Source organism: Myripristis murdjan, chromosome 4 (assembly GCF_902150065.1).
Source record: "Myripristis murdjan chromosome 4, fMyrMur1.1, whole genome shotgun sequence".
Lineage (NCBI taxonomy): Eukaryota > Metazoa > Chordata > Actinopteri > Holocentriformes > Holocentridae > Myripristis > Myripristis murdjan.
Window position 1 is genome coordinate 3,768,376 of NC_043983.1, and position 15,425 is coordinate 3,783,800.

The following is a 15,425-nucleotide window of genomic DNA, read 5'->3' on the forward strand; positions in this document are numbered from 1 at the left end:
TGAAGAGGAAAATAGGTGCTCCGCTTCACTGACATTTTCAAAAATGTGACACAAATGCCTATTCTCATCTTTAATCAATTCTACAGGCTCTAGCTTCACTAACATGCACACCTGAGAGCTAAAAATTAAATTCAAACACTGCTCATTTTATCTTTTTTATTATATAAAAGACTGACAATGTATTGACAACTTTTGCACGCAATGTGTGCAAGTTAATTCTAAAACTACATATCAAAACTAAAATGGACTAAAAATATACAATTTCAGAAAATATACATTTTCCAGTCTATGCAAATCTTTGTAAATATTTGAGGTATTACTAGTATCTGCAGCCACTGGCATTTATTTAGCACACAAGGTGGGGCTTTCATCCCTATCACTGGGTCTTCATGGGCACACTTTCATTTCACCTCCAAAGTCCAACTGATCAGGCATGATTCAGTTATTTAAGAAGTGCTGATGCAAGGATGGACATGCTCACATGCAGCTGTTGAAATTCAACAGCAGTTATTCAGATAAAAGCTTTGCCAAAGTAGTCAATACTGACAAATTCAGTTCCTGCTCGACCAAAACGCTGGTTAAGTGAATAATGTATCAGATTTTAAGAGTGGTGTGTGGAATTTCATTCATGTTTCATTAGATGCTTTGCTGGTGCTCCTGCAATGACTAAATTCACCTCTGAGAGCACTTTCTTTTTGAGGTTCAACACTAAAACAAGTGGACCTGAGAGACCCAAGAAACAGACTGAACAGCCCCAACAGATGGCAATAATGGATTATGAACACAAAAAGTAGAAAAATTAAATTCTGCAAAAAGTACAAAGTTTCTAGAATCAAATAGGTTTAACTGTCAGGGACAAGTCCTACAGAGCTAGATAGAAGGGAGTTCTACATTACCCTCTTGGTTAAGCATTTTTGCATCTTTGGACTTAATTATCAGACTGAAGCCCTTTGCTTATACAGCAGTCAGTTAAGGCGAGTACATGAAAAAGGGATAATAAAGTCTACAGAATTGAATACAATAGCGTCAACCTAGATTGGCAATGAGCCTAACATTTTAGATGCTATTAAATACATGGCAAATTTTTAATTTTCACAAGAGTGACAAATTTCTAAAAATACTGTATAAAATTTTAAAGAACCAATACATGCATTAGAAAAACGTTAAAGACCACATAGACACTTCCTCTCACAGCACTGAAAAACAAACTACACTTTCACTGAATCAGTTCAGGTCATTTTTTGCTTGGGTGCCTGGGCTTAAATTCAGATTATGGAATAACTATACATGCTGACAGTCTCAGCTCACAAAAAAGGCTCACAACAAGGCTTTTGTCACACTTGTCACTTAAAATACAATTTCAGTCATCTGACCACACCAGGACTCAAATCTGCTACAGGATCTTAAACTGGTGATGGTAGTTTGGTAACCTATTGACTGAATTGTTGACATTAGGGAGGAAAAAGTAATGAGGGTAGATGAAGACATGTACACAAACGTAACGGAAACGTAATACACAAAAACACAAATAAATCCTCATTTTATGATCAGATCTTAAAAAAAAGCATTTCAGTGACAAGTAACCACAGTAAAACTAACGGCATTCAAAACCCATGTTGCTCTTGCTGAAAAGAATCTCAAAATAAGCTGGGCAAATGACATGACTGATTTTGATCAAGTTCTCTTAGGGAGTGCTGGGTTTCAAGATGGAGGGATTTAGTTAACAGTAACCAGTATTTCACACTATGGCCAACATTAGCAGCGTATGTTAATGGAACAGAACACAATGTTTGAGAAAAATCAGGCTTAAAGGCATTAACGGAGACAAATGTTACAGTTAAGTACAGTTACAGATCCAAATTCAATTCATTACCTATGCTTCATGACAGACAGATCCAGAGTGAACAAGGGGTGGCATTTAAGTCCACATAAAGAAAAAAAGTGATTTAAACTTATAATCGTAAAAATATATTAAGAGAAATTGATTCTTTGTTGCCTCTAATGAAAATTCCCCTTACAGTTCATTGCGTTTCCTCCTTGAGGGCTGAGTAGGCAGAACAAATGATCATCGCCCATTGCTGTATCCTGGGAAAAACTGATTTAAAACAGCTTGCAGAGATTTGTTGACGGTCATTGAGTAATTTTTGCCAAGGTCATGCCTGCAGGCCGGGCAGGTGTACACCTCTGCTTTAAAGGACCGCTGAAGGCATTCCTGTAATAAAAAAACAAACAACACATCTTTTAGTGCCTCCATTTAAAAATAACCATCCCTGTGAGATGTTTAGATGGTCAGATAATGTTATTCTCACTGCATTCTCGGCTTCCCTCAACCTCTTGTGTAGTTCTACTTAAGTTAGTGATTTCCTTCAATTCCCAGAATGCATCCATATCCTTTATTCAAAACAACCTGCCCTGTAGTTGCATTGCATTATGGTTTATTTGCTGCTACTGTTTTGGGCAAATTCCACCTGTAACAAGAAGCCCTTGCTCTGTGACTGAAGGATTGGCGCCAGAGCCGTTTGCTTTAGACAGCTGAAACATTTTTTTTTAAATTCTATTGCACCTGCACAAGGAAAACATTGGCCTGACATTCTATAATTCAAGATTACTTTCAAGCCTACTTACTAGTGTATGTAAAGTAGCCTGAAGAGTATACCCATATAAAGTGTCTTGACATGTATTTGAGGAACAAGAGATCTTTACATCTCAAGACCTATACCCACTGGCTATATTGTTGGCTGCCAGAAAGAGGAAAAAACAAAAAAAATAGTCCATTTGATCCAGAGAATTAGAATTAGTCTTTTTCAACTCCAAGTATGTAAAACTGATCAGATCTGATTTCATTTGACGGTATTTGTGCTTTGTGTAAATCAACCCCTTTTTTTCATTTGATTGTCGGAAGGCAATCAAATGATTGGCAGATGTAATGTGCCCCCGTTTTGTTCCTGACTGTTGTTGTTCACAACTCAAATAACCTGTGATCTGTAAGAGAAAACTCTGGAAAGGCAATATGGATATTATATATATGGAGATTAGATGTATGTATGGACATTATATATAATTTACAATGGACAAAGAACTGCTGTAGATTGTGTCTTATGGAAATTTGCCTTCCTAAATACAAAGAAATTTATAAAAATAATAATAATAATAAAATTAATAATAAAAAAAGCCCTACACTCTTCAGATCAACTTGTTTCCAGACCTGTGTAGGAACAACAAATGTGGGACAGAGGGAGTTGAATTTACCCTGCAGACGTTGTGTTGGCACTCTGTAGTGATGGGCTGATAGACCACTTCTTGGCAGCAAATACAGAGGAAAACTTCTTCGACTTTGTTCAGGAATTTCTGCAGAAACAAAAATCAGGTCTTTGTAACTTTGAAAATCATATCAAGGATCAGCAATCAGTTCAGTTTGCTCTTCAAAGTGTGTTTCGATTGACTATTTACTGCTTCATTATCTAGGCACTATAATTGGCCTAAAATAGTCTGTGTGACTTCTGAATGTTTGTTGGTTAAGATTGTGAAATGCTGGCTGATGAGTTGACCAAACCACCTGCAGATTGTATTCACATTGAATTTTACATAGTAATAGCGCATAGTTACTGAGTATGTTGTTACCACAGCAACCCACGAAGATAGGATTGTGATGTCGGGACACACAAATCCAGTCTGATCACTTACAAATAACAGTGTGGACAGAATGACTTAAAACAAACACGTGATTTGCCAACAGTGAGAACAAGGCCCAAAAGCCATCCTTACTGGGCCAAGTGACAGCGACTGCATGGCTTCATCCCACAGCTTCTTGTTGAGCTCATCGCCTTTGATTAGACCCTTTTGTTCCTGGGTCAGCTTATAAACCTCCACTTTCATCTTCTTGGGAGTGGTCTTGGCTGGTGAGGACTTCGCTGAATCTGATGGAATTAGAAAATTACTTTTAAAATGCAGCAAGCAGGTGTGGTGGATTGCAGTGGCAGATTATCCCCAGGTTTCCAAGCAGGGAAGGCGTGCTTATGAAACACTACAGACAATGTGCTACTAAAATTCTTCCGACAGAATCAAATGCTGTGTTTTGAGGCAATGTCAGTTCCTTTAGAAGAGACTGATGACTGACTATTGAAGAGTATGCGAAATAACACCAAGAAACATGATGAAATACCACAAAGCACTAAAAAAGTAACAATGAAAATCTACTAAATGACATAATGACACTACAAGGGGATGTATTTACATGTGGCAAAAAGACTGAGCAAATTAACTGCTGAAGGTCAAACTCTCCAGCTGTGTGTATTATTGGCATGTTTTAATAGCCCTGTCCTGATGTAAGAAACATGAATGCGGATCAAATTTACTTTGACCAGCTAAAAGTAATGAGTAGATGTCATTCAGTCTGAACAAACTGTCAGTTTTGCCAAGTAATTTCATAGTTGCATCAAAATTAACCTGCTGAGAATAAAACCGCATAACAGCAAAAAAATAAATAAATAAAAAAGATTTCAAATGAGTGTTTAAGACAAAATAACATTTTATGAGACCTTAAATTTTCATAATTTAACACTTGTTATTGGCTGCTTCCTCAAGTCAGACATGGCTCCTAGAAACTCACCGCTGCCCTGAGATTTTCTCTTCCTCTTCCCCTTGGTAGGTGTCTGCTCCTCCTCTGCTTCATTTTTGTTCTCTTTCTCCTTTTCCTTGGCTGCCTGGGCTTCCAGATAGCCTTCAGGATACTGCAACAAGGAAGCGTATTTAGCTACAGTTTTTTCAGCAAACAAAAAAAAGACTATTGTCTAACCATTCATCTCAAAGAAGATACTTGCTTTTGATTAACATACAAATCAAAAACTCAGTTGACAAACAACCTAAAAACACCACTGATACAGTGTGGGCTGAGTCAGCATCACCAAAAAACTGACACAAGAAAAAGGTACTGATGAAATAAGAAATCGGAATGGCCTTAAGCACAGCTAAATGAATTGACTGTCTCTACCTGCATGGTGAGGCCGAGCTTCTTGATGCGTTCCTTGCCGTCTCTGGTCCACGGCGCCGGCTCATCATCATCACGCTTCAGCAGATACCGCCACACCAGGAAGCCCGACTTGCCTTTCTCTGGCCAGTATTTTACCACCTGGGAGGAAAACAGGGGCACAAGAGTCAAAACACAACCAAATGAGCAGACAGACCAAGGCCCAAAAGGCTTCAACTTTCAAGAAGCTGCAACTTTAACTCTTTTAACTGTCAAAGTCACTAGTTTGCTAGGCACATTGTTGTGGAAAAGAAAGACAATTTATCAACATAGCTATAATTTGCTGACTTGCATTGGTGTTTGATAATGCCGTTCCATACTTTGTGCCATCGTATGCAAAATCATGTAAAATAATTATAATAATTATTTCTTCATCTGTCCACCTGTAGCTGTTTGTTACCAGCATTCACCATAACAGCAGCTGTGACTGAGGTCAATAAGTAACTGGTGAAGTGATGAATTCCTATGTGTGTGTCCTCTTCCGACAACTCTTTCCATCAAATTTCTTATCAAATAAAAAGTGCATCCACCCCAAACAAGTGTATAAACTTTTAGTCACACTTTTAGTATGCTCAGAGTTTTGACATTTGCAGTTTCCATCAAGCATTTCTTATTCAATGGAGAAAATGCACAAAAAAGGAAACATGGTTAATTCTGTCAATTCTCCCCTCTTACCTTATATATCCCATCATATCGGTTTCCATCCTCTGGAGAGTATTTACTGTGCTTGCGGCCCTTGCAGCTGCGAATCACCCTGACTGGTTTCCCTGCCTTCCAGTTCTTGGCATCGGCTCCATCTTTCTCATTGACGGAGGCATTGCAGTTGAGAGCCAGCGCCCTGGTAGGAGCCCGAGCAAACAATTTAGACATGCAAATAAAATACACTATGCAAATGGAAAAAAGCAAACTTGCAAGCCCTCTTGAGGGAAACCAAACATTTGGCAATGAATGAATGCAACACCACCCTGTCTTGGTCACTGCCATATACAATCAGTTAATCTGGACATGTGTTAATGTGCACATGTACTACACTTAGTCAGTATACAATGTGATGGAAATTTGCACACGTTATCAAGATTTTCTCCATGACAGCTGGGAGCAATATACCAACTTTCACATAATATGATAACTGCTGTACCGGTTCATGTTGGTGAGTTTCTGATCACACGACTGCTCGGCCGTCCTCTTGTTTCCGGACAGATCTCGCCCTCCAGAGCCGGTGTAAGTGAACTCATTGCCGTCATCCTAAAACACAGAGCATCAGCATCGGTTCATGTATTTACAATGTAACACATAAACACAAAATGTGTTTTCCCATTAAACAAACACAGAATTTAGAAATCCTACACTTTTACATAAAAGTTAATTAACTGTTCAGTATTTACCATTCATGTCACTACTAAATGGCAAAAATGGCAAAGAGCATACCACATCATCCTCATAGCCTCCCGCCAAGACGAGGGAGTAAGCGCCATCAGTGCTCCGACCATGAATCCCAGCGACATGTGGCCTGTGGACGCCCGACTCGCTAACCTGGACAGACCAAAGAAATCACAACATTACAGGTCACTAGAATAAATAACCCCAATTCTTGTCCACATCATTCAGAACATTAAGTCATTAAAAGTCACTGCAGTTGAGTCAAAGCCTAATGTTGTGCCTCCAACACCATCTGCTCTGGGGTTTGAATGAATTTCATATCCCTAGAATCAAAAACTTGCTCTACCTATTAAGGTAATGCACATACACTACACCGTTTGTATCCTGTACAAGTTTGTTCTGTGCTTTAAAGTTTTCAGCTGCACAAAAAAGTCAAGAGTAATAAACTGAACACTGAGAGCATGGCAAAGTTAAACTTGGGAGTACTGGACTGTCGTTGAGGGGAATCTCCAGTGAAACTGACTGACCTGCACTCGGAACTTCCACAAAGAGCCAACCGGGACGCCGGGGACTGGGCCGTAGTGGTTGGAGGGGACAATGGTGCACTGCTTGGTGCGGCCGACACAGGCCATACCCTAAAGGGAGGACAGTGGTGAGAAAACCAGAAAGACTTTCTCATCAGTTATAAATGATGTGAGCCTCAAAGTCAACCACCACTCCTATGTATATTATGTACTTTTTTCTAAACTGTAATTTCTTGATTTGAATATTCAGGGTAGACAGTACAACTGATCGCCATATTGGCCCTACTTGCTATGTTACAACACTCAAAAGATGAACATTATGCTTCCTAACAAAACAGAAAATGTAAGATGTTGGATGTATCTGTAAAAGAACAAAGTCCACATAGACACACACACATCACAGCAACATCTTGAAATTCTCTTTCCATGTTCCATGGTGTTGAATTGGATATTCACATGCCATGCTTTTATTTGAAGACCTGTACAGGATCCCTGTGCACTACGAATGACTCAGTGCTCACCTTGCCCCAGTCCCTCTGGCTGGAGGAGCTGGCGGACGCCATCTTGGCTTTCTTCTTGCTCTCCTTCAGCTTCTCTCCAGCCAGCACAACCTCACTGGCATCATTACGGCAACCGGGACAATACCTGAGAACAGTCCCAACAGATTAGGTTACAAGTCACCAAAACACAAACTCACTGCATGAGTGATTAATCACAAAGTGATCCATCTCGATCTGCCATTCATGGAAGAGCAACACTGCCTAATTAAGGAGGAAGTAGCAGTCTAATTTCTCTCTAAAACAGAGGTGCAGAATTGATATTAAGAATTTTTTTATAGTTTTGATATGATACTTTAAAGTATCATAGAATACAATCAATACTTTAACTATAACTAGGATTCAGAGTCAAAATATATCAAAAACACAATGACTGAATTTGTTGACTAAACTGTGGAACAGTGAATCTGATCCTACTGACCAGTCCTCATCCTCAGGGATGGAGGTGAGCGGGGGGTTCAGGCAGTAGGTATGGAAGGCCATGTCACATTCATCGCACAGCAGCTGCTTGTCAGGATCCTGCTTGATGCCACAAATGTGGCAGTTACACCAGCGGCAGTTCTTATTGGGGTTGTCCTTGCAGTGCTTACACTCAGGTCCGTTCGATCCTGAACGACACATACACAGTTGTAAAACATTTTGTTGATTTCTCTGAAAGTGCTGTACAACGAGGATAGAGAAAATACTTAAAAAAGGTAAAAATATGCAAATCCAGAAGCATTTATAGCACAGATGTGAGAGGTAAATAACAACTTAGGAGGTTACTGGAGTCTTTAAAATTGTGTTTTCAAAGAACTGTTTAAGAGTTGAATAATCGAAATAAATATATAGAAATAAAGCTTATTTTAATTATCGTCCACATAAGTAAAAAGAGCAGCTAGGGGCTGAGAGGGCAAGATTGAAACGTTTATGGGAATAACCCAACAAAAACAGACACTCCAACCAACAGATAAAGTTAATATAAAAACAAACCCACGTTTCAGTGGGCTGTCAGATCCAGCTGCAGAGCCATCCAGGGAGCCAGGCTCTTCAATTTTATAGATCTCCGTCAGGAACATGATTCTGCAGTCGTTCAAGGAATCACCAGCATCACTACAAACAAACACAGGCTGTCACTAACACCATCACAGCGCCAACAGGAATTAGCTAACCCTAACAAAAGGCTTGAGTACATTTCCCCCAGTTAAGATAAGCTGAAACTTCATGATCAGTGGGGAAATTGGGTCATAACAGCAACACAATTGATACAATTCAGCAAGGAAAAGGAAATAAAATACAAGACACAATTGAAGATAAAAATGAGAAATGGAACAGCTAGTAAAAATAAAGCATTTAAGTAAAAATTAAATGTTAAAATAGCATTTGCCTTATAAAGAGTGTACTAGGTCAGAGCATCTGATTTGACTCCAGGGCACCTGCAAAACCTACATTTAATACTACACTGCCACCTTCAAAAGATTGTTGGCTACATGCCACTGCAACTGGTAGGGCAGGAAGACTTGGCAGCCACAAACAGCACACCAGAGCTTGACTGGTGGCAATTTCCCCACACACCCAACAAAGTTACAGCTAGACATGGCAGGAGTCCCTCACCCGAGGAGTATCTTGGCGTAGATCTCGTGCACTGTGCGCGTCTCCCTCTTCCTCTGGATCTCGGCATCGTACCAGTAGCCACGCTCCTTGGGTTCATCAGGGTTGTAGTTGACCATAACTACCATTCCCGGCTCTAGCTGGTGCCACTGGTACACCGTACGGGCCCGGGGACGAACATCCTTGGCCAGCAGCTGAACCACACCGTTCTCTGGGTAGCTGGGGTGACAGACGTTACACCAGATCAGTATTCAGCTCAGAGGCAAGATGCACACCACCACAGGTGCTTCCTACATGCTGCTGCTTTGCAGAATGCTGAGTGTATCAAAGCATGTTTGAATGCCGAGGACCCACTGCTAGCACAGCCAATAGGAACAACTTCGCCATTCAGCTCAACGTTCCTCTGATTCTAATGCACTTGCAAGCTCGCCAACGCAGGGGCGCCTTTCACCAGACACTACTGAAAGCCTAGTTTCCTCTCATACTAATATGTTCCAACTGTTAGGCGTTGTGATTTTTCCACACTTTGAGACATCAGAACCATTTGTATCACATGACATTTCATTTTATCTAGTGCAGTTGCTTCATTTTTGTTTATAGACTACAGTGTATACGTAACTGCCTTGTTTCTGCAAGTCCCAGTTTTTGTGGAACTGTACATCAGCTGTTTCAGTTGCAGGAGTAGGTAAACTATGTTACAATACCCAGAATACAACTGTGATGACAGCTGATTTGACATTAATACCCTTAATAAACTAGAGCGCCTAACAAATCAAAGCCAAGCACCGTCCCATAACATAACATTAACAACTTAAATGCTCAAAATTATGAATTATGGCACACTCTGCCTGTGACAACCATCAACCTCCTAAAACATCCTGCTTTTTTTGGATTGCAGACATTTCTTAACTCTAAAATTGGTTTAAGCTTTTAACACAATGAGTACAGTATGAGACGGCAAAATCATGATTACACCTGCTTGCTATTTATACAGTCCCCCATATCTGGATCTTGGACAGCCACAATATTCCTCTGATGCAAGGAGGGAACTTTCCCCCTTTCATTAGATCAATTAAATAATAAATTTGGCTTTCAAAGGATTTCAGGGAGTGATTTGTGCAACAAACTTCAACTCCATTTAGGGCTGGGTGATTTGGACAAAATCATATATAGTATCTTTGACCAAATATCTTGATATATCAATACATCAAAATCAAGATTTTTGCTTAACAATCATTAGTAATCTGTGATGGACTGTCCAAGGTGTTCCCCTGCCTTCCGCCCAATGAGCGCTGGGATAGGCTCCAGCACCCCCTACGACCATTATGAGCTTGAAAAATGAACGAATGAATCATTAGTAATGTGGATATGATGATCAAGCAGGTACATAAAAATAACACAACAGCTAGAACAGTCTGATAACTTCAGAAAATTGCAGAAAAGCAGCCTTTAAAAAACAGGAAAGACATCACTTATGCCATATCACAATATTACAATATCTGAAATCCCAGAAGATATCTAATTTATTATCACAGTACCGATTAGATATCAATACATCATCCAGCCCTAGCTCTATTCCTGTCACTACAGCCCTGAAGAACAGAAGGCAGACATTGAAAAGAAAGTTTCTATTCAGCTTCAATGTGATAACACAATGTTGTTATCAATGAAAATGTCGACCATGCCTTAGTGGCAGGACAGTGTTAAGGCTATTTACTTTCACATTTACACTATCTACAATGTCCCTTACACCAATCCCTCTCTCGACCTTGCAACAGCAATGTTGGTTTCTCTACTGCTAACATTTCCTCATACTTTTACAATCTATAACAAGTATTTACATTAACCACACACCAAGGTCTGCTCATCCTTGAAATGTAGGTGATCACAAACAGGACATGCATTTAGTAGACGAATTCAGCTCTTACTCTTCGTATTTAACATGGTAGTGTATCTCCTCCTCTGCTGGCTTCTCCTCAGCTGCCTCGTCCTCTGTCTTGGTTGTTTTGGTAACGTTCACAATCTGGGCCTCAAACCATGCCCCCATGTTCAAGTCTCTGGCATCCACAAACTCATTGATCTTAAAGAACAAAAACAATAATTAGAATTTTTTCCGGACATGTTTCACGTTTGCCTGTCATGTGTTGGCCCAATTTGCATTTCATGGTTACTGCCTGGAAACCTGAATAGAAAAAGCTTACAGGCATAAATAATTATCTGTGAATGTCCCAATGTCACTTGTCGCCCCTTCCCCATCCCCAAGAAGTCAGTATCAACACATCTCCAAAATGTTATGGACATTCATATTTAATTTCCGTAAGATTAAAAGATAACATGTAAAACTGCTTGTCTTTCCACCGGCTTTTAAAAAAAAAATAAACATACAGCATAGTCACTAATAATGAGTAAATCCAATACAGTTTAATTCCAATTACCAAAGCCCATGAATCTTACCTTGTAAAAGCCAAATCCTGGGTCGATGAGCTCTGGGGGTTCAGTCTGGGCTGAGGTACCAGCGGTCTGGCCCTCAGCCTCACCGTGAGTGGAGCTCTTGTCGGACTCGCTCTGGGCCGAGCCACAGCCAGAATCAGAGTCTGACAGCTCAGCCTCTTTGTCCTTGCTTTTGACGACATCAGCAGGGGGCAGGGTCTGCCTGACAAGCAGCTGCACAATGTCGTTGAGGCCCACATTGTAGTCAAAAATGGTGTGGCCATCTTCCATCTATGAGCAGACAGGAAAACTTGCTTAAGAACGATAATATTGCCCTTTTTGTTACTTTTTTGTGCCGATGGCCTAGGCTGCATCTCCCCTCTCCAATATTCCTGCTGGTGTCTGCAGGTCAGTACCTTCAGAGACTCCCATAGACTTGAAAACTGCTGAACACTCACGACTAGACAATCCATCAAAGAACCTGATAAACTTACTAACTCCTCTGTTCTGTTTATTCCAAGCAAAACAGAAATGTAAAACATCACTCTCTGTTCTGCAGGCAATTTTTTCCCAGGAAAGAGCAACCAGATACCGACTGTTGAGCAGAGCAAATGGAGGAGCTTTCATGAACTGGCTTGGCTACAGGATTAATCACTAATGTGTTATATCATAATCAGCAGTGAGGAGCAGCATAACTGACATTTAAGAGGAGTGTGGCCTTTTCAAACAGGATTACAAAATAAGAATGCGCAACAGAGTAGGAATAAAATTCAGTAAAAACAAACCACATACATGCTATTCAATAGAAAAATGGCTTAAAGTAATTGCACCATTTTTGCCAATTTAATTTTCTCAGGTAGGATTGAAAACTTTGAGGTCAAGACTGAAGGACATTTGGCCTTTAGCTTCAGCCTTGGAATGGCCAGTACATTCTAAGTTTAAGCTGAGCCCACCCTGAAATATCAGCATGTTGAACAGATGTTCGTCTGTTTGAAACAGACCAATTATTTTAAGAAGTGTGGCAGTTTTGTAATTAAAAGCTCTGTCAAATGCTGACTTGTTTGTCAGTGCACAGTGGTGAAGGAATTGGCGTCAATACATTAAAGGTTAGTTCACCAAAACATGTTCTAGTTAGTTCTTGCGATATGGCTGAAAGGGTTCAAATTTGATCATGCGGGGGTGATTATCACACTATACATAATAAATATTTCTAAGGTAAATTGTATGTGAATAAATTATGAAAATATCAAATAATAACCTCATTAAAACTGCAAAAACATGAATAGATTAAACTGGAGTGAAAATTGTTTTCCAGTCTCACTTCCCAGAAGTATAACTATTTTTAAACAATGAAACAAAGCAATGAAAGCCTGTTCTTCCACTCCTTCAGACATGATGGGAATGCAGGAGAAAACTGGCACCCAGCAAACTAAACAAGCATGGGTGTGAATAACACCTAAAAAAAGAAATCAAATGGACTATTGTATCTGAGATGTTAATGCATTGAAATGATGCATTTTATTAACTTTTCAGATTACTTATCAGCATTATGGCAATAATAGCTCAATAAGACCAACGTGGAATTGGAATTATCTTGTGAAAAATTAAGAATTTGGTTCATTTCAAAACTGAGGAAATTTTAAACAAGATTATGGATTTCATTTTACCACCCAGCACTACTTCCAGTGTTGCCAGCTGTACTGGATCAGTGTGAAAAACCAACATTACCAACCTCTCCTTATCTCAGTGCATGGTTGTCTTCGCAGCCTTTTTGGTATTTACTGCATTTCTGATCTCCAGCTGAACTTTGTGCTGATGAAGTACAAGTCCACAGTTTGCAGAATAAATAATGAGCACAGGTAAACCAAGTTGCAGGTTACCAAACTGGCCTCTTACATCTACAATTTGTTTCTCCCTTTCTCCCCCACACCCGCCCTGGCCTCTAAACGTGACTAGAACTAAACAATACCGTACCTGCTTGCCACGGTAAAACAGCCTCTGCCTCTCGGGCTCCACCTTGAAGAGCTCCATGATTTTGAGACGGAGCTCATCCACCTTGGTGAGTTTCGACAGGGAATCCACTCGGTGGGTTTCCTTCCCATCCATTGTCCGCACTTGAATCCACATTGCAGCTGCCCTGTGTGAACAGCCAAACCGCAAATTGTTGCAGCCAAAAGGATCAAAAGATTTCAAAAGAAATTTTAAATGAAAATTGATCCTGTTTAATATGAATAATTTAAGATGCAATTTCTTTATTTCTTGGGCATTTTCAACTACAGGAGAAACTCTTAAAGTGTCTAAACACTGAAAATATTCAGACATTTTGTTAAAATTAAAATTATGATGAAGTTCAGTTTTAAACATCTCCCACCCACAAAATGATGCAGATGTGTGATGGACAAGTCTGCTCTGGTTTATTGTGCAAGTTAGAAAACACATCATTCACTAGTGCTGGACAGAAAAAATAATCAAGTCGCCCATAAAAATTTGCTGGTGAATCCATCACTGTGATCAGTAGGAAAACGCAACATCCCTGCCTGTCTCACCATAACAATTTTGTGTTCGAAAAAAAGAAAACTTCAATAAACTCGTTATATCCAAGTAATTAATGCTTGTGACTCTAAACCAGAAATTTGTTAAGTCAAGTAGCGCAAGCCTGACTTTAAAGTTTCCAAAGTGCGAGTGTCATTGCACTGAGCTGTTTTCTGCACAGGCCTGTCACTTCTGGCAGCATTATCAGCAGGGAGGGAACAGGCTGATTTAAATACAGTGCGGGAAACCAGGCTGCAGGCCACTCCCACTCCTTTAAAAGCAGGCACATCCGGACGCGAGGGAGCGCTATCAAACAATGTGGCTTCGCTTACTGACAATAAAACACGCTGCAATACCACCTTATCCACCGTTTCAGGTTGAGAAACACGACAGCAAAACAACCCCCTCTTTACATAAACCGTGCTTTTTCTCAATTATGAAGTAAGCGGCGACTTCGGCGAGCGACTCGATTTACTTTCGTGCTCTCAGCTGAGGTCTGGTCCGCTCAGCTGGCTGCAAATAAACCAAACACCTACAATAAAACCAGAATCCAGTTCTTACTCACAAATTGAGCTTTCTTATCGAGGGTGGGTGGATAAAGCGACCAAAAGTATATTTTCGAGATAAAAGCAGTAAGATAACGTAACTGAAATGAACAAGGTGGGAAAACAGGGAAATAAACAGTGTATTTAAGCTAAGCGTACCCGCATTTCTCTACAGGGAGCGCACTGACGTGACCGAGCTGGTTGGAGTTTCTCCGTGTCTTACTCCTCTTCTCCGTGTGGGAAATAAACAACACAAACTGACAGCCCGCGGCAGCACATCAACTACAACATCCACCCAGAAAAGCGCTGACAGCAAACCACGTTACAGACTACACTGCGGCACAACTTATTGGTCACAAAACTTCCAACAGCAAAGCCAGTTGGTCCAGAGAAAGCTCATCCCGTCAAAACGTGTAACCGCGAACACAAAAGGAAACTTCAACTTGAATTTCACATTTGGCTAGCTAGTGAGCCTACCAGAAACGAGGTAACCACTTTGCCAAGTGAGCTAGTAAGCTAGCTAACGGGATATCCATATCAATGCACACATTTCAAAAGTTATCAAACCAGTGGAAAAACAATGCTTTACCTGTTTATTCTTCCAATTGCAAACAAGAAACGTCTTAAGTAGAACGCGCCCAGCGTTTTCCCCAAACAACTTCTTGGTTAGATTTGCACCACCAACTCTATCCCTTGTTGGAGAGACTGGATCAATGAGTTATTCTTCAATAGTTTGTTTCCCCGCCTGCCTTAAAAATACGTCTCTCACTATTGGCTGCTTTCGACTCGGTTGAGGTCGCTAACAGGCCAGAGTAGCAGTCAATCAGACAGATGGCCGGAG

At 40.3% G+C, this 15,425-nt stretch overlaps 1 protein-coding gene across 2 annotated transcripts; it reads right to left on the bottom strand.

Moving 5' to 3' along the window:
* Window positions 1-142: 142 nt before the first annotated feature.
* Window positions 143-15,320, bottom strand: uhrf1 (ubiquitin-like with PHD and ring finger domains 1). 2 transcript variants are annotated; one of them, XM_030049185.1, is made up of 17 exons: window positions 15,174-15,320; window positions 13,482-13,644; window positions 11,532-11,798; window positions 11,006-11,157; window positions 9,081-9,296; window positions 8,464-8,579; window positions 7,909-8,095; window positions 7,452-7,575; window positions 6,934-7,041; window positions 6,455-6,559; window positions 6,165-6,271; window positions 5,702-5,864; window positions 4,991-5,128; window positions 4,610-4,730; window positions 3,766-3,917; window positions 3,250-3,348; window positions 2,066-2,212 (listed from the first exon to the last, which is right to left on the bottom strand). In XM_030049185.1, exons 2-17 carry the CDS (start codon window positions 13,632-13,634, stop codon window positions 2,066-2,068), a joined length of 2,355 nt encoding a protein of 784 aa, XP_029905045.1. In that variant the 5' UTR covers window positions 13,635-13,644; window positions 15,174-15,320. The 2 variants fall into 2 exon arrangements, with proteins under 2 accessions (XP_029905046.1, XP_029905045.1); XM_030049186.1 differs by lacking the exon at window positions 15,174-15,320 and having other exon boundaries at window positions 143-2,212; window positions 13,482-13,634.
* Between the last annotated feature and the right edge of the window lie 105 nt (window positions 15,321-15,425).

Excerpts from the sequence above, each read along its gene's own strand:
- uhrf1 (XM_030049186.1), bottom strand. The coding sequence starts at position 13,634 with ATGTGGATTCAAGTGCGGACAATGGATGGGAAGGAAACCCACCGAGTG. Across the intron at positions 11,799-13,481 it reads TGTTTTACCGTGGCAAGCAG|ATGGAAGATGGCCACACCAT; the intron begins GTACGGTATTGT and ends GTCTGCTCATAG. Across the intron at positions 3,918-4,609 it reads GAGAAAATCTCAGGGCAGCG|ATTCAGCGAAGTCCTCACCA; the intron begins GTGAGTTTCTAG and ends TAATTCCATCAG.